The sequence below is a fragment of the Paramisgurnus dabryanus genome, chromosome 13, assembly GCF_030506205.2.
Source record: "Paramisgurnus dabryanus chromosome 13, PD_genome_1.1, whole genome shotgun sequence".
Taxonomy (NCBI): Eukaryota; Metazoa; Chordata; class Actinopteri; order Cypriniformes; family Cobitidae; genus Paramisgurnus; species Paramisgurnus dabryanus.
In genome coordinates, this window is record NC_133349.1 from 13557577 (window position 1) to 13578070 (window position 20494).

Below are 20494 nucleotides of genomic sequence, written 5' to 3' on the forward strand. Positions count from 1 at the left end.
TTTACTGACCCACTTGTACATAACATCTCAACCACATCTTATTGAAGAGGAGGGACAAATCTCTTGCGGGGGACGTGGTAACCAGTACCATCTACCCTACCCATTATTTATTCCCTGCTGGTTGTCATGTTTCAGTTAGAAGACCTCAACCATGTCTGGACTGCTCATAATGAGATTGATGTAAACTACTGGAATACCCAACCTTTGTATTTGGGCTCTGGAGATGAGGATCTGGTATTATCATTGTCTGAGGTCAGCCAAGAAATGGCTTTTCTCTTTAGGCTATATGAAAAGGGGTGGTGGGGTGCAGAAAGATGAAAGTCTCATGCAATGTGTTCCTCTTACTGGAAAAAAAGGAACGTTTGGCAGCTATTGGCAGCTGGGTGGAGAGAAGTCTATTGTTGCTTCTTGTGGCCCGCATAGAGAAGGAATTGGAAAGAACGAACAGTCTGTTTGTCCAGCTGATTCCCTGCATCCCTCCATCTTATTCCAGCCAAGCACTTTTCCATCCCTCCGAGCACACGCGAGTCCTTAAACACTCCCACACACATTTAAACTCGACATTTTATTGTTAGTGAATATCGGCCTCACAATGACAATTCAGGCGCTGTTTACTGCATTTCAGTCTCAGTCTGTGATTGCTCTGGGCACATTTCCACTTACTAAACTCTGTAAAGATCACTGCCAGTTTATAAAGGTAGAAACTAATCTGCCTTTCGCCTCCTTCCTAATACTAAATCTATGATCAGCTACCGCTGCACACAGTTATTAAAGTCACATTTCTATTCTTCATACCTGCGTGTTTCCCTCTTCTTTTTATGTTACTTTCCACTCCGATGGACTTTATATCCTGTTATTATCTCACAGATCAGGATTAAAGAGGAGGCTCTTTAAATAAACCACAAACCACATGCTGAAAATATTGTGTCGTCAGATTTTTGGTCCAGAATTTGGTCAGATCTAGCCACATAATTTAATAATCTCCTGTAACATTCCTATCACGTCCTGTTTAATCAGATAGGTTTGTTTTGTTTGAAACCATATATGGTCTTCACGGAATAGATGGGTTCATTCTGTGGTTACGGATCAATCTCTTTTTCAGATAGTTGACTTAATATTTTCAGCAAATGTGTATTTTATGGTTTGGACGTATTTTAAAGTAGTTTTTAAGCAACCTGGTGAACTGGTGAAGTACTTTTATTTGCTCTCTTTCAAAGCAAAAATAATAATTGTAATAGCGGAGTGCAGTGGTTTGTGTACAAAAGTCTTCAAAGGATTTTTACAGCGCTGGGATTAGTTTAACAAAATCAATCTAGCACAAATACAAATTCATTACAAACATCATCACGTATCCTAATACGTCTTCTTCTTCTTCCTTTATTTATTTATGCTTTCCAGCATCTACGGCTATATTCAAGGCGAGGACCGGTTAATCCATACACAGGTTTTATTCAGACCATAGTTGATCCATACACAGGTTGGGGGAGGGAAAATTTGGCATCTCCAATTTGCCTAACTTGCATGTTTTTGGCCTGTGGGTGGAAACTGAAGTACTCGGAGTAAACCCACGCTGACACAGGGAGAACATGCAAACTCCACAAAGAAAAGCCACCTACTCTAGCCAGGGACCTTCTTGCTGTGAGGCAACAGTGCTACCCACTGAGCCACTGTGCCACTTCGTATCCTAATACAGATATACTATGATCGTAGAGTATGCACATGCCATGCATTTCCTATCCTCAAAGGTTTGCTTTGGCTTAGTATGCCCCAAACTTTTGTGCAGGCAAAAAGGTAAACAATAATATGTTATCTAGTATGAGTTTGAAGGGGGAGTGACACCAAAACTTTTAAACGCGTGGAGGACGCCAAATGCCAGCTTTCTTCAGATGAGCACTTTGATAACTGTGATACTTGAGCTGTGAGCCAGTTGGTTGTTGTGATATTTGTCCCGCCCTTCCTCCACTGTGATTGGACGGCCGTGTGAGAACTGACATTGACGAGCGGAGCTTTTCACCCAAAGTTGAATCTGTTTCAACTATCTGCTCTCAGCGCTGAGCGCAGAAAGACCACCAGCTGCTGAATGTTTTGAAAAAAGCCGCACTTCCATTGGAAACAATTGAAAACATGCGACGACCGCGGGCATAAAAGCTTTGGTGTGCACACCCCCTAAGGGGCGGGGACGCAGCAAAGCTTTTAAACGCGGCTGAAAACGCCTGAAGGATGGCGTAGCCAGGGCTGCATTCAGCCCCGACAAAACGTTGCACAACGTTTTTTAACAGGAACGGTGATGTGTCGAACATCTTGTTGTAATGATGCAAGAGTTGCAACCATGGTATACCTTAGAAGGTTCTTTGTGTTCTTTTAAAATGTTTCCGGAGCCCGATGAAATCGTTTTAAATACATGTTAACTCTTTCCCCGCCATTGACGAGTTAACCATATATGGTCTCGTCAATTAAGAGAAAATGCTTCACTGTCAATGACCACGTTTACATGCACACCAAAAATGCGATTATTTCCAATAATGCGAGTAAGGTTTTAATTGCAGTAAGATGTTTACATGACTGGAGCTAACCTCTTCACTCCGGTTTACATGCAGTTTTTATTTTCGGATTATTCACACAAAGTTCAATGCAGAGCACAAATGATGAACTCACATATATGGTCCACTGTTTTAATTTACTTACGTTAAATGACAAACACGTTGTTATAGATGTATTTCATTATCCGGTGCCGTGATGAAGATATAAATATGACAGTGCCTGTAAAGGGCGTTCACATGATATAAAAATATAGTTTTAAAAATCGTTTTATATTAAAGATAATAGCAGAGCTCACACAACAACTATAACGATAGCGATTTTGGCACATGATGAACGATAAACCATTGACAGCCAATCAAATCTATTTGAACTTGAAGTGCACGCGCACTTAAAATGCAGCAGAAAGCTCATTCATTGCTGAGGTTTATAACATAAAATTACCTCAGGTATCCAGCGCTGATGCTGTGAAATTTTTCTACCACACTGACTACGCCAAAAGGTATGATATTATTACACAAACTACTACATTCATTCAGTTGAGGACATCTGCTGGTTTCCCGCTGTGTAAATGCAACAAGAACAGCATATGTACATATTCAGTGACATGTAAACAATTGCAAAAAAAGTTTTTATTACAAGAAATATCCAATATTAGGTAATGCCGCGCTCGTTTTATCGAATTAGCATGAAGTTATCATTATGATGTGGTCACTAATATATTTATCGTTATAATTATCGTTATAATGTCATTTAAAGGTTTTATACACTGCTGTCGTGTTATTTGAGCTGTTTCTGAATGAAGGCAGACTGCTGACAGCGAGTCGTGTTGGCAGAGTTCATGTAAAACTTCCTAATGTCAAGATTAAAACGAATTTGTGCTTAAGGTGCGTGACTAAAACACACGTGCACTTAATTACTGCGGTATAAATGCGATTAAAGCGTTTACATGGACGCATACTGCGATTATAAACGGCGTACGCCACCTCTTTTAATGCGACTTTACTTATTGCGATTATGAGCTTAATCGCATTATTTTTATCGAATTATTGCGTTTACATGAGGTAAAGTATAATCGCAGTATTGACAAAATCCCATTATAATCGCATTATTAGGGTGCATGTAAACGCGGTGAATGACGAGAATTTCCGGCTCTCCGCAATACCGCTATTATCCACATTCACAACTTATACAACCTGGAAGTAACGCCTCGCGTGAAAGAGAAAGAATGCTTTAAGGATCGCTCTGCATCTGAAAAATGTAAAACATGCGCCGGCCGTGGACGTAAAAGCTTCGGTGTTTATAAGGTTCTTGGCAGTGATGCCATAGAAAAAACTTTTTTGATTCCTCAAAAAATCATTCGGCCAAAGGTGACTGAAACATGCCAAAAAGACTAATGTAGTACAAGGGTTAAAATGGTTGTTCAATGATGCACCTGAGCCACAGCGCTTGTCCCCGCCCCTTACACAATTGCGAGCATCCATTCAGGTTGTAGCGGTTTTTGAAAGTTGTTAAAGATGGCAGCTTTCCCGCGCATGGCTCTGTAAAAGCATTAAATAGATACAAATAAATCGGGTTAGGCACTTGAAGCAGTAGATTTCTGTGACCCACTTAATTTTGGGCCTTTATGTTGTTGAAGTTGATTTAGGGTTTTCTAAAATTGATGTCAAATCCACTATACTAAATTCTCCATCACTGTGATTTCTCCTCAGAGACATAGTTAAAGAAAATGATTTTCACGATCACTCTTGACCGGTCAACTATTCACAAATCACATTGTTCAGTGATGGATTCCGTCAGGGCATGCAGCATCAAAATGGCAAACCAGTTTGCCTGGTAATATCAAGCATATTGCGTCAGAGTCACATAAATCATACAATTATTTCTATAAATTGACAGTAAATTGACAAAAAAATTATTTTAAAGGTCACTGTGCTTCAGTATCTTACAATCCTTTGTCCTCCCACACTAAATAATGAGCTTGAATTGTTCAACCTTATTTGTATTCCTGATGCATAAATACATTATAGAGGAACAAGATAATTGCAGAATACAGCTGGTACTTGGGTAATAACCTTTCTGATTTGTACATACAGAAAATTCATGGTGCTTGAGCTCTTTAATTGTAAAGCTAATTAGAAAAAAAATTCTTTGTTTGTTTTTTCTTATCAAGCCATAGAGGACGTTGGATGTCTGGGTATGGTTCAAAGTTGTTTGAAAGTGCTAGGATGTTTTTGTGTAAGAGTCATTTATTAGGATAGTTCCATAAAGCAGACCATCACTGCAACTCGTGAGTGCAGCCAAAAATAGGGAGTGTCCACATAAACACAGGTGCAAAAATGTATCTTGAGTGTTCTCAGATAACTTGAGTGTTCTTAAATAACTGGATTTGCTATACACACGCGATTTTTGGATCGACAGACCCTTATTATACTGTATAATATCTTTGTACCTAGAGTTTTTATAGTACCTCAGAGGGTACATATTGGTAATGGATTCAAATCTGTACCTACAGTGACTGCTTGGGACCATTTTTTCCCTGACATTTTAGAATTGCACTGCTGTAAAAGAGATCTGTCCACTGTTGCTCACAATGCCAGAGGGCTGTACAATAGCTTTGGGGGCTGAATATGCTTCCTTTGCGCAACTGTCAATCCCACATCCACATTGAGAGCGTGCCTTTGCAATTACTTTGTAGTTTCTACGGAAGTTGAAACAGCAGCAGACGACATTGCCGGTTTATACATACATCATTGCCTCTTGCAACCAAATACCTACATATAGGACCTATTAACATGGGTGGATTCTTGATACATATTATAAAAAATTAATTTAAAGTAACTATTAAAAAAATGCTGGTGTAGACTTTGTGTAAAAAAAAATGTTTTAAGAGAGACTCGAGTCACTTGACTTCACACACACCCTTATGAAGTTTGTTATTCAGAATTCTATAATTTTGTGAAATAACCAGTTTGACATACTGATAGGACGTTTAGTTTTGTTTTATGATAAATGTGTTGCATGCTATTAAAATTAAAGGATTAGTCCATTTTCTTAAAAAAATCAAGATAATTTATAGCCTGGTTAGCCAGACCTACATCAAGATGTAAGGTCTGGCAACTCTTCACACAAACGGCTCAATGCAAGGGGCGGGATATAAGGTTGTCCCTCAAAATGCCTCTGCACGCAATAGGATAGTGCTATGACGGATCAGAGCAACGAAGAAGGTGACGTGGTTACCGTAACCAGTCGGCAAAACTCCAAACACATCTTTCTTGCTTAAAAAGGACTTCAGTAGGGTTTATTTGCGCTTCTCTCAAAGAAAAACATAAGTCTAAGTCCTCCAGAGTCGCGGCCAAAGCCGCTTCAAAAGATAGCTGTTCGCCAGCAGCAGCAGCCATTCTCTGTTTTCAAGTAGGAACCGTTGCAGCTCTGTCGTCATCATGTTAAGCCCGCCCCACAGACGCTACACACGATGTGATTGGCCTGACCAAATTTTGGTTTTTGGACCGGTTAAGTGTATTGTGAGTGCCTAGACTAAACCCTGGCAGCAAATATATTTTGCGGCCGCTAGGGTGCGTCTAGATTTCTAGGCTAGATAATTTACTCACCACCATGTCATCCAAAATATTGATGTCTTTCTTTGTTCAGTCGAGAAGAAATGTTTTTTGAGGAAAACATTCCAGGAATTTTCTGATTTTAATGGACTTTAATGGACCCCAACACGTAACAGTTTTAATGCAGTTTAAAATTGCAGTTTCAAAGGACTCTCAACGATCCCAAACGAGGCATAAGGGTCTTATCTAGCGAAACGATTGACATTTTTGAGAAGAAAAAGCAGCACTTTTAAACAACAACTTCTCGCCTATCTCCGGTCCCGTGACGTGCCAGCGTGACCTCACATAATTTTTCTGGTCAAAAATGACAATCGATTCGCTAAATAAGACCCTTATGCCTCGTTTGGGATCGTTTAGAGTCCTTTGAAACTGCAATTTTAAACTGCATTAAAACTGTTATGTGTTGGGGTCCATTAAAGTCCATTAAAATGAGAAAAATCCTGGAATGTTTTCCTTAACATATTTTCTTCTCGACCGAACAAAGAAAGACATCAACATTTTGGAAGACATGGTGCTGAGTAAATTATCTGGATTTTTTTAAAGAAAATTGACTAATCCTTTAATAGATCTTCTTTAAGCTGGACTCTTAGTACAAGATGTACAAGATTACCAGATGTACTACAAATTTGTTTTTATGGAATCTGCAAATTCAAGCTGACTGCGAGTTTTGAACATTTCCATAAGGGTGTGGGTGGAGTGCAGAAGCATCTAAGTCTTTGTCCTGAAGGAACCTTTTCATTGTCAGGACAGACAATGCCTCGCGGGTACTACTCATTCAGCTATAGTCAGGGGGTCTTATTAGAAGGGAAAGTAGACCAATAAAAATCAGGGTCAAGAGATAGAGAAGATCAGTTGAGGGGCAGAGAGGGAAAGACAGTTTGTGCAAGAACTTTAAAAGATCAAAAAATGGAACCACAAGGTTAAAGCGTCTGCTGCAACTTCAGGTCTGCTGTATGGAAGTGGAACTGGCCAGGGCCAAACCATGTCAATGTTCATCACAATCCCAATTCACAGTGATTTACAGCTAAGATCAAGCAAACTTAAAAAGGATGAGCTCTACTTTAACATGCTCAAGGCTGTTTTGAAAATTTTTCCATCATCCTCTCCAGCCTTTTTTGAAACCCAAAATATAACCCAAAATGTCATATTTGCCCCCATATTATTTAAACTAGCCTACTTAAAGGCTTTAGGGTGTCCCATAAGCATTACTGAGCTGTGCTCCTTTCCCACATTGCAATAACTGATGTCTGTCTTAAATTAGATTGAGATTGTATATGATGTTTATCTTTTTTGCTCGAACAGCTGTTAAATGGCTAAAAACAGTTGTCTTGGAGCCATGGGGTAGTGGTATTGTAGCTCACACGGCAGAGGCATGACAAAGTGCTTAAGTGCAACAGGTTTGAGTTTGGACTGTCAGGTGTTCTGAATGTTATAAGTGATGATCAGTTTATTTAATGTTGCACAAGTCATGAAGATAAATGATTTGAAACATTTCAGGTTATTTCAGGGGTCATTGAGTTGTTTAAAAGGGGAATGGGCCTTGTGCAAAAAAAAGATTCTTCATTATTTACACATGTGGAAATTATATAATCATTGGCTTTAATATTTAAATCTTGTATTGTAGGGCTGTAGATACTGGAGTACTGTATTTTCACCAAACTACTCTTTCTTGTATTGCTTATTTAGCAACAGTCTTTTTTACTTTTTTGTTTATTTTGTTTCAATTCATAAGCATTTCAAGAAGCAAGCAAGGCTAAAATAAATAATAGATAATAAACTGAAGATCATGTTTTGTTATGTAAAATGCTTTTCCAAGTAATTTTTGTTTTTAATATGACTCAGTTCGGTTTTATCAACAATGATTTGTTTTTTCAGTGTTTAAACTAACTTTGATTTGTTCAGTTTTATGGTTATATAAACATACAAATGTTTTATAGCTTTGCTTTCTTGTTGATAGTCCCAAGTGTGTGTGTGAATTCTGTTCCAACTGACTTTAAGCAATAAAACTGCAAAGACCCCAAATGGTAATACAATAATGAGACTGTGCCTCCTGATTTTAAAATACTAAATGTTTTGATTTTGGACATTTTGAATGTATGTAAAGAATTAAATTAACAAATTTTTGTCTTTCTTCTATAGAGGTCTATTCATTACCATTCATGATCGTTCGCACATCGCCACAATGCTGCAGAGCTGGCCAGAGGAAAATGTTCGTGTAAGTACTGCCCACTCACATCTACACCAGCTTGTGCTATTACAGAATGTACCAGAACTGACTTAGATTTAAGACTCCTGGGGTTTGTCAATTCCAAAGGCATTGAATCCAAATGTAAATGACTTGCTTAAAACAGTGTCATGATGTTATAGTACCTTGCCTGTTAAGCTTTTAAAAGTTATTAAGGTAATGATGTCACACCAGTAGGGCTTCGGGCATGTTGGGAAAAAATGTAGGGTGGCATGATATGAACCAGTAAAAATAATTAAACTGCATCACACAGTTGATGGAAAACATGTTTGGAATTAATAGTGTCCGGCAATGTAGTTGAACAGCTTTCGCTGTCGTGTTGAATTTGTTGGGTTATAAGGAATATGTGAAAATGGAGTTGTAAAAGCTGAAAAATCTATTTTAAATCCATCACATATTTAACCCAGCTAAATTTGTGATTTACTCTTTTCTACATAAAAGCCTAACATTCTATATCATGTAAATAAAATTAGGTGAAAATATAACCTTAATATCTTTAATATTGACTGAGTTAAAGATTAAAATCGATGAGTGAAATAAACACTGGATGCTCCAAATCTCACAATTCGATGATGAGACTTGAGCCTGAATTTCACAGACAGGCTCACAAATAACATAGGACCAGTCAGGAGGTTTTATAACAAAATAAAATTGTATAAATGAAGAAGCAGCTTTTGTATAATAACTACACAGCATGTTATTCCATTCAGTAGGCTACCAATGAAAAGTACCAATTGTAGGTACTTTAAGGTACACCAAACGTCTGCCTCAATGTTTAAACATTCAAGTGAAAGGCTGACATTCATTTGTGTACAAACAAACAAAACAAGCTGAGTTCAAACAAACATAAGAGTCCACAAATAATAGTTTCCAGGCAACTCATCTTAAAAGATGCCTGATGTATTCTCCGTAATGATATTTCAGTGGCTTTGACATTTCAATAATAACTTTGATTTTTTCCATGGAAAAAGGACACCCTGCAATACAGCTCACCCTTTGGGAAACACATTTAATATCTGTTTGAAATCAGCTTTATTCACACAAAGTTTTTCAGACACGCTGTCTGTCAGTACAATCTGTTTCAAAAAGAGATTGCATAGAATTTGTCATTGACTATTTGTTGTTTTTTGGCAGGCTATAGTTGTCACCGATGGCGAGAGGATTCTGGGCCTAGGGGATCTGGGCTGTTACGGAATGGGCATCCCTGTGGGTAAACTGGCCTTGTACACCGCCTGTGGGGGAATGCCGCCTCAGCAGTGCCTGCCTGTCATGTTAGACGTGGGAACAGACAATGAGGTGAGCAGACCTGTGGCACCACGGCCCACCAGACCGTGACAGCTGACTCCTGCTTCCATTTCGGATATAATCAAAGGGAGACCTAACGACGTCACTATTTTTAACGGCCACATCCTCTCTACAAAGACAATTTCCTACCGTGTTTGTTTTTACCGGTCGCAGCACTGCAGTGTCGTAGCAGAAAGGCTGACGTTATGGCAATAGCTGTAGGCTAAGAATAGCCCTGTGAGCGCAGAGGTAAATTTAGTCTGTGTCACCCTCGGCGGGTCCAAGGGTGTGGCATTACAGGAATAATAAACCACTGGCTCATCTGCCAAGGGTTTGTGCCAGGGTACACCTGGTGCTTCCTCTTCTGCTGCCAAAGGCTGCGACTTATGCCTGCCGTAATAGATGCCAAATCTGTAAAGGGAGAAGGAAAGTTCAAATTAAGAAAGGGAGGTAGGAAAGAGAGACTTAAAAAAAAAAATTGACTGAATAATCTGCACAACATGAAGGTTTTCATTAATAAAATAGTATGGGATAGTAAGTCTTACTTTACTTGTTTAAACCATAAAGGTCTCTAGATTAACTGTAGTAAAATTTGTTCTTTTAAAAGGGCAAAAGGGTTGGAAAGTAAATATATACACATACATTTGAAACACTTGACTGAAATGAAATGTTATCTATATGATCTTAAAAAATCTTTTCATCTGAAGGTGTTTGGTTAAAAAGGATTAGTCAATTTTTTTTAAAAAAATCCAGATAATTTACTCACCACCAGTGATGGGAATAACAGCGTTATAAGTAATTGGCGTTAGTAACTGCGTTATTTTTTTCAGTAACGAGTAATCAAATAAATTACTGTTTCCCCCGTTATAACGCCGTTATCGTTACTGACATTAAAATGCTGCGCATTACTAAAATTGATCTTACTGTAGTGATTTTCAGCCGCGTATGCTCACTCTCTCAGCCAAACACTGTTTTTCTCTTGTGTGTGTTGTGAGAAACATAACGGATGATGATTGGCTTAATTTCCATCGGTAGCCAACCAGAGGCAGAGTTCACAAAAAGCCCCGCCCACACGCGCAAGTCCGAGGAGCGAGCAGCAGTGGTAAAAAGTCTGAGCAACTTGGTCACTTTGTCGCTAGATTTAGCAACTTTCTATCACTTTAGCGACTTTATAGGACAAATCTAGCTATCTTTTCTGGCGTGGTTGGAGACTTTTGTAGACTGACATGAAAATACGCGTCGTTTTCTCTTCTCAACGAGCAGCGGTGCTGCTGCTGACTGTGCCCCATCTCAAAGCACCGACATGCAGCCCGGTCATCGCGCATCAATCACTCCGAAAACACCGGCGACAGGGCGATGGCAAGTACAACAAGCTCAAAGGTAGCGGTCGCAAACACGAAGTATAAAGCACTACTTTGCCATTGTTGAGGTGAAAGGCAAGAATGTTTGTGTAATGTGCAACTTATGCCCATGAAGAAAAAGTCTCTACACGTCTGTGGCAAGTAATTCTGATCTAATAAAGCACCTCACATCGTCACATGCTGCCACAAAATTAGTGATTTCTCTTTAGTATAAATTTTAGTCATTTAACATATTTAATTTTGTAAGGGGCATTCAAGTTATTTGAAATATTAAATTTTTTTTAAGTAACGCAGTAATTACTTTTTCTGGTAATTAATTACTTTTATAATAATGTAACGCAGTTACTAACTCAGTTACTATTTGTGAGAAGTAATTAGTAACTATAAGTAATGAATTTTTTAAAGTCACGTTCCTAACACTGCTCACCACCATGTCATCCAAAATGTTGATGTCTTTCTTTGTTTAATCGAGAAGAAATTATGTTTTTTGAGGAAAACATTTCAGGATTTTTCTCATTTTAATGGACTTTAATGGACCCCAACACTTAACAGTTTTAATGTAGTTTAAAATTTCAGTTTTAAAGGACTCTTAACGATCTTAAACGAGACATAAGGGTCTTATCTAGGAAAACGATTGTCATTTTTGGCAAGAAAAATAAAAAATATGTACTTTTAAACCACAACTTCTCGTCTTCCTCTGGTCCTGTGACGCGCCAGCACGACCTCACGTAATACATCATCACGTCAAGAAGTCACAGATGACATATCGATACTACGCCCCAGTGTTAACAAGTGTGGAGAAAGAGGACCGTTCCGACGTTGTTGTATGTCGAATGATACTTATTAATGTCTTTGTGTCCGCAAATGTGAGTTTCATATATGTAACACGTGACCTTTCCACTGCATTACGCAATTATGTGAGGTCGCGCTGGCGTGTCATAGGACCGGATGAAGACGAGAAGTTGTGGTTTAAAAGTGCACATTTTATTTTTCTTGTAAAAAAAGACAATCATTTCGCTTGATAAGACCCTTATGCCTCGTTTGGGATCATTTAGAGTCCTTTGAAACTGCAATTTTAAACTGCATTAAAATTGATAAGTGTTGGGGTCCATTAAAGTCTATTAAAATAAGAAAAGTCCTGGAATGATTTCCTCAAAAAACATAATTTCTTCTCGACTGAACAAATAAAGACAAAAATATTAAAAGATAAAAATATAGCTGTGCCAAAGAGATTAATTTATGTTATTTAGAAAACAAAAATTTTATTTTACATTTTTTTTAAAATAGATGACTTGCACTGAAGGAAAAGCAGCCAAAAAGATCCCAGAATATGTGAACAGATAATAAAATATGACAGTTTTGATTTATTTTGTATGATTTTAGTCACCAACATAATTCCCATATTACATTTTTGTCAAGTTTATTATTATTTTGTAATGTGGAAAAAATATATAAATAACTTTTAACTGGTAGAGTACAGTGCAGAAGCTGTAGATCTCAAAACTGGTATTAAATAAGCTGTAATTGTTTTATTGTATAAGTGTATAATGGAAAGTGTATATTTTTAGATGCTATAATTAGTCACTATTCAAATTTTTCACAGGTTTAACTTTGCAGAACTCCTCCAGTGTGACCATAAATTTTTCAAAAGTACAAATATTCCATGTACTCTCGAAATTAATGAGACGTCATAAAAAGTTATAAATAAAAATAGCTGCAGATGGAGTATTGCATTGCTCCCTCAATACTGGTCTGTCAAGTCAACTGCCCAAATACATTTCTTGCTTTTGCATCCGTTGCTCAACTCATCAAACCACTTGGTACGTTTGTAGGTCTGTAGAAAAGCTTATAAGAAGTAAGGGCGTAAAAGTGCATTGACACTGTTGAGTAACTGCTCTGACTCAGTTTTCCCATTCAGTCCCGATTCAGTATCCTGCAGGCCTGATCCACATGTGCTTTTTGCTGTGATGCTTAATTTGTGATCAAAATACACAATTAGACTCAATTGCTGCCTTGCGTTTGTGTTTGCAAGTGTATTCCGATAAATGGGGTTAATTTACTTTTTCATTTAATTTGTTTTCATTACACTTTTTGTATGTGCTGACGTTTTGCGCTTACGGGGTTAATATTGTGTGTGTGATAAAGAGAATGAAGGTTTGAATGACGTTTGATATTTGGGGCAAGTTTGTTTTAGCTTTTTAAATGATCTCTGTATACACACACATGCATTCTCACAGAGCACTGTTTCGACCCGCACACGTGGCTCAGTGTTTGGTGTCCGGTTTATTCTTCCCTCTCTATACAAGTTTAAAACTAAAGATCTTTTTATGCTGCACTGTTGGCTGACTCGGTATGAAGCCTGAGGTTATTAAGACCTCATATTCTAAAGAGATGACAGATCTAATGATAGATTCATTCAAGACTTACTGTACGTCCCCACAGCTGCGTGTGTGTTTTATAAGACTGTGCAGTCAGATGATAAAATGGGTGTTATTAAAGGATTATGCCTGCTGTTATTTCTAAGGGAGCAAGACGCCTACTGACTGAGGTCAGACTGTCTACCGTAGTTCGACCCGTCAGAGGGAGTAGGACAATTGCTTCTGGATCAGTTTTGTCTCTTTAAACACACTCAGTAACGTTAGTAGAGACTGAGAGAAATCTGATTCACAATCTGTATGCATCATTTATAAACGCTTGATCCAGGTTCTGCACGCTTCAGTTGAACTCTAATCCGCATAAAGAAAAATGCATGTGGTTTTTCTGAAGAGAATGTTGAGCTGTTCAGACTTTTTATTATAAGAGTTTAATGGCACTGAAAATATTTTTTGTATAGATAAGATAAAATAAGAACATGCACTACTGCTACTACTGTATGTGAGTTTAAATCTGGTTTATTTACAATTTATATACACAATCCTCCTGGCATATGTATTTTATCATAGCCTTTTCAGCTTGACTGCTCCAAACATGGGACTGTGTGGCCAGTGTACATTTACCCTTACTATTCACCCTGTTTGTGTAAATCCATCTGAACACAAGTCTGGTAATTTGTAGTTGCAGTGTCATTCCAGGTTGCTCATGCACAAAAAGTCGCTCATGAATCCGAACTGAAGTCACATAAACACTATCTGTTAGCTTCCTTTTTTGTTTTGTCTCTTTGTAAACAACTCCTGTTAGTGTTGTGCCCAATATAAACAGGCCTGGCTTTCATAAGGAGAATTTCAGGCTCCCAAACACAATGCACCATACAGCGGCTGATACCGCATTAGCTTTTGTGTATCTAGTAAAAAATGAGGTTAGATGTTTGTTCTCAGTATGCAAATTCATAATCCCATTACCGTCTTCTGCATATATTGACATGCAAAAAAAAAACGCCTCTTGTGACCACAAAAACACACATACAGTACATTCACATACGCTGAAAGGAAATCTAAATGATGTCATTGCAAACAATATGCTGTTTGTTGTGGGTGGCCTAGGCAAAGAAAACTATGAAACAGGTCTAAGTCCCACCTCTCTCTCTCCTCTCGTTCTCTTATTCTTCTCTGACTGTGACTAACAGACCCTGACTGTGTTCTGTTCCTCTCCGTTAATCTCACCTGAAAGACTATATACTGTACTGTTCATACACACAAAGCATGGTTCATCAAAACCAATTCAAGAAAGGAAAACGTATCTCTCTCATCACCCACAGAAAAATCAAGACTTCAAAAGATTTACTGTAGAACTTTGTGAGTGTATCTGTTACGATATACAGTGCTTAACAAATGTATTTAACAGTATTGATGATAACCAAACTCACTTTTAAGCACTTTAGTCACAGTAGTATTTCTAAAGCTAAAATATAATTATTGTTATCCATGTATTTTCAATTTAATGTTTTACAAGAAAGGCAGAACAAATAATGAAGCAATTTATTACCTTTTTATTCAGATGCCCAATTACAGATATTTACTTGCAGTCCTTAATAGAAAAAAAGTTTTAATGCTTGAATCTTGATTCATTTCTTACTTCAGAGAGAATTTAATGTGCCGGCTCAAATTTTGGAATATAAACACAAATTCAATATGACATTCTAACTACTGTTCAACATAGCCAAATATCGATAACTCTTTGAAAAGAAAAGAGTTGGTTGAGCTGGTTGATCTTTGAGACAAATGGACAGGTGTCTTATAAATTTGTTAAGCATTGTACACTGTCACAAATAAAGGTAAACTAAAAGGTGCATGTTGGTACTGTACCTCAAAGGTACACAATTGTACCTTAGGGAAACATACTGGTAGGTACATAATATTGGTGATATATTTCAGAGCTTGTTATATTTCGTATTGATTTTTACATCAAAAATGTATTACAGAGAGCAATGCATACAGTAATGTAAAAATGACACACAATTTGTTAAAAAATTTATTTTTGACATTTTGAGAATCTCCTGAGTGTACCGATATATCGGCCGATTGATGCTTGCTATGCTTCTCAATGAATTACGGTGAAATGCTGCTACTGTACATCCAAAAGCCAGAGGGCGCTCTTGTGCAGAAACTCAATATGCGCTGCAGATGAAGAACCATACACACGCAGCTCCAGGAAATGGCTTAAGTATATGGTTGTGTCCCAATTCAAAGGCTGCGACCTTCTAAGGACGTATTTTAAGACCGACTGTGTCACAGCAGCGCGACTTGAGGCTGGGAAGGCCGTCCCAATTCAAAGGATGCTTAGAATGAAGCCTCAAAATGCGTCCTCATTTCCCCGCGCTTTTAAGGATAGAACGAATGGATCCTTAACAGCCGAGGATATCCCAAGAGTCATTGCGCGTCTGCAATGGCTGAATATAATGGCTGGATATTCTAAAATAAGCAATTAAAACCTTTTTTAAATAAAAGTGTATTTATCAGAAAAAAAAATTCTTGTCACTGTATTATAAGTTATGTTTTGTGTTAATATTATTATTTTTAGGTTGCGTTTATTTCTAAGGTTGATTAATTTGATATACAGTTGAATAGTTTAATCTACATCAACGTGTCATATTTTCTAAAATAAATTAATATTTTTCTGATTTCATATTTATTTTAATAAGTCAGAAACGTCCACTGTGTCCTACTGACAGGCGCGGTGGGCGCATGCAGCAGGTGACGCCAATTATGGGTCCACCGAAGGTTAGACCGCCTCATTTCAGTTTTCTTCGCGAACTTCTGAGGCTTCCACCTTGAAAGACCGAGTGCTCACCTTTAAAGGTCTCATGCTTATAAGGTTGCAGCCCTTGAATTGGGACACAGCTTATATCTATATGGCTGTTCTTCAAACCTTTTTAGGTATTTTCATGATAATAAAGAAAATGTATAAATGATTTTGTTTGACGAGTATTGCTTTTTCAAATGCATGTTATAAACGACTCAAACTAACAGTGATTTCAGATCGATACGGACTTTCTGACCATTCTGACCAAAAGCCGTCGTACATAAAATAGCTGTGAATAATATCGGCGGTGCGATTCAGAATTGTTATCGGCCACATATTATTAGTGTATATCGGTATTTATCGATGCATGCCTACATAAAATGGTACAAAGCATGTCACCTTTTAAAAGGTCCTAATATGTACAATTTAAATACAGATAGGCCTATATATACATTTGATACCAGTATGTACAGTACCTTTGAGGCAGTTATATGCACTCGTTTGGTACCAGTATGTACCTGTGCCAGTGAGGCACTAATTTGACTGATTTTAACTTTTTGGTTCATTCACACTGCCAATGATTTGCCGGCATGCGTGTGTGCATTCACACAGATACTGTACATATCCCGGAGAGACACATGACGTATTTGAAGTCCTGCCTTTGGTAGTTTTTTCTCTGCAGCGTCTTTTTTCTCTCTCCAGAAACCACTTAAGTGCATTTTTGTTTATGATATGACTGTCAAGGAGCGTGTGACGGGTGCAGTATGCTGGTGAATGATTTCAGCTTCAGTGGATATTTGACGAGCTCCCTTGAGTCCAGTTTGCAGACATTTCTTATCGTGAATGTTAATCTGCATGTAAACCCCTCATTTTAAAGAGCTGAACCATAACTTCTTGTTGCCATGACACGCACGTCCTCACTACGGCACCCCCTTACGGCATTGTTTCTGCGTCTTCTTCATGCATTTAAAACCATTTTGAAGAGCTAAACGATATATCTTGTTGCGATGATGCGCAGGCATTTTTGTTTATTATAAACTCATATGAGTGTGTGATGCACTATTCTTATATGCTGGTAAATGATCTGCGCTTCAGCGCGGAGAGTGATGAGCTGATATCTGCTTCAGTCCAGTTTGCAGACATTTCTTGTCGTGAATGTTAATCTGCATGTAAACCCCTCACTTTAAAGAGCTGAACCATAACTTCTTGTTGCCATGACATGCACGTCCTCACTACGACACCCCCTTACGACATTGTTTCTGCGTCTTCTTCACACTGAGGGCTTTCCTGGTATCTTACGGCAATGTTACTAGATCTTCTGTCCGGGACGTGTTTGCGTTCACACAGAAGCTTGTACTCTTATTTTTGACCCATAAATATTGGACAGAACACGTGCTGGGTTAAAAATTACCCAATGTTGGGTTGTTGTTATGTAACCATGGGGTATAATAACCCAGCAATTGGGTTAAAAACCCAACATTGGGTAAATTTTTAACCTAGCACGTGTTCTGTCCACTATTAACCCATTATGGGTCAAAAATAACCCAACCATGTTTAGAGTGTGTCGGCCAATTTTACGGGTATTTTCTGGGACCAAAGTGCTGTGTGAATGAGGTTCTAGAGGCCATTTTTTGAATTTTTTTCTGACATTACAGGTGCTTATTAAATCAGTATTATGGTGGTGTGAGGGCAAGATCTGACCAAAAGGTGCTGATCAGAAATTATTTATTTCAACATTTTGGCAACCATTGGATTAAAAAACTTAAGGATAGGTTGTTGCTTTATTTCTCTTTAATAAAGAAATTTCTGCTTTAATAATAACTACTTTTAGTAATTATTGGTTTGTGTTTCAATAGATTTAGGGCTATTTTTCATAATTTTGGTTAGACATTTTGATCCAGGTCATTTACGGTCACAGTCAAATGATTTAGAAAGTTTTAGTCTCTATATGGGCTACAATTATCCCATAAATTCAGTATATGAGGGGTTTGTCTTGGCTTCACCCCTTAAGTACAATAACTGACCCTCATGTCATGATAGCATTGTACACTGAGGAGCAGTGACAGTTTGACGTTTCTCCTTAAATCAAAGCCGTTCTCGCCCTGTATAATACATGGTCCTGAAAGAGGTTCTTTTATAGGACTCTTTAAAGAAGCCAGTCTCTAAGTATGCACTTTAAAGTGAACGCACAATAAATCAGCCTCCAGACATGCATACTCTTATATCTGAGCTCTCCATTTCTCTTTACAGACTGATGATTTTGTCTATCCTCTTCAAACCAGACAGTGCTCCATTTAAAAAGCACAATAGTCACGTAAAAGTACTAAGGAGAATGATCCAAAGACGTGCTGAAGGTGAAATATCCCCTTTAATAAAATTCATTCAGCTTTCATGTTTTTTTCAGCCTGCATGCCATTACACTTACACAGTGTTTCTCTTGTAGCGTGATCTTGCGTAGTTTTACAGGCCAGTGTGAAAGAACTCAATACAGACTCGGTTCTTCAGTTACAGTAATGACACAGGCCATTGAAAATAAATGAAAAGAGAAGCTGTGTATGTATGGATTTTGTAAATGTTGATACTGTATATGAATAGTCCATAAATATATGTCCAACATACAAAATGTCACGCTACTGCATAATGTGACTACAAAAAAAAAATGTTCATTGAAATTAAGCAGGTAAATAGTTCTTATGGATTATTATCATCTATGCAGAGTCTTCTTTGTTTTCAGTTTTTGAATAGTAAATCAGTAATGTACCTGCAACCTCTTTCTCTTTGATTTAGTGCCGCACAACTCTTTCCTCTTTGTTCCATTTCACATCACCAAAGCGGTTCAAGCTCATATAATGTGAGGCGCACAATGTGAAGTCTAAATGCAACTGAGACTGATGAAGGTGTCATGTATTTTTTTATGGATTACTGGCACACAACGGCGATGAAGTGCCCAAAACAGCTCTCTCTTTCTTCCCCGTCATCTTCCCCTGTTTTTCCCATAGCCTTCCAGTACTCGACGATGTCCGCAGATTCGTACGAGAGCGACAGCTGCTTTGCTTCTGAATGCTGTTCGGTTGTTTTTTCTCACGTGTTGGCCTCTTTCTGTCTTGCTTTATGCATTTATGCATTTTTCTTTCCCTTGGTTTTTGCGTTTCTTCCTAATGCATGCTGAAAGGCAAAACGCACAAAGGACTGTGGGAGGTTTAAGAAGCGGGGAACCCGATTACAATGTGTAATGTAATTAAAGCGGCGCTGTGCACATCATACACGTTTTGACGTGGGTGTATTGTATATTAGCTTCTTATTTTCACATGCATTGCAGTTTTTAGAGTCTATATTTATAATTAAAGGTTACAGTGTTGGGTAGAGATAATGTTTGATATAACAAGGACATTATGAATTTACATTTAAGGACCAGTGTTGGGGAAAGTAACTTTTAAAAGTAATGCATTACAATATTAAGTTACTCCCCAAAAAAGTAACTAATTGCATTACTTAGTTACTTTTCATAGAAAGTAATGCTTACGTTACTTTTAAGTTACTTTTGCGTTACTTTTTCTTACTTGGCTGAGGCTTGATCTCGTTCAGGCCTTGCAGGTGTTTTTATGATCGCAGAAATGTCAAGCTCTGGGCTGCCATCTCCGTTTCTGACTCAAACTGTTCCCGCTTAGGCGCACAGACTGCGTAATTATACGTTAAAATGTTCAGTTTAATTCAGTACATTATTTTATTTTGAAATTGAATTAATTAAACTCAAAAGTAACTCGCATTACTTTTTTTTACGTAACTCAAATATTAACATGTACATTTATAAAGTAATGCGTTACTTTACTCGTTACTTCAGAAAAGTAATATTATTACGTAATGCGCGTTACTTGTAATGAGTTACCCCCAAAAGTGTCACTGTTAAGATACAATGCTTCTACTGTATGTATAATAATAATACAAATGCTGTTTTGATAAATAACATTAAAGTATACAGATTTGTATACTTTTTAAAGATAGTATATATTTTATAGTACTGAGCAAAGATGAATTGCGATTAATTGCATACAAAATAAAAGTGATTTTTTTCTGCGTACTGTGTGTAATTATTAGGCATATATACAGTAACCACACACACATACATATATTCATTTCCGAAATTTTTTATATGTAATTTTTTATATCATATAGAATATATAAAAATATAAATAAATATATATACGCATGTAAATGTTCTTAAATACATACATAAATGTGTGTGTATTTATACATAATTACACACAGCACAC

General features: G+C 37.5%; 1 protein-coding gene across 1 annotated transcript in view; it reads left to right on the forward strand.

The window, feature by feature from the left end:
- Positions 1–20494, forward strand: part of me1 (malic enzyme 1, NADP(+)-dependent, cytosolic) — a 114135-nt gene that overhangs the window by 69454 nt on the left and 24187 nt on the right. Inside the window, exons 4-5 of the mRNA XM_065298368.2 lie at positions 8295–8370; positions 9535–9696. Of these exons, the coding sequence (XP_065154440.1) occupies positions 8295–8370; positions 9535–9696 (238 nt within the window). The remainder of the gene's footprint in view (positions 1–8294; positions 8371–9534; positions 9697–20494) is intronic.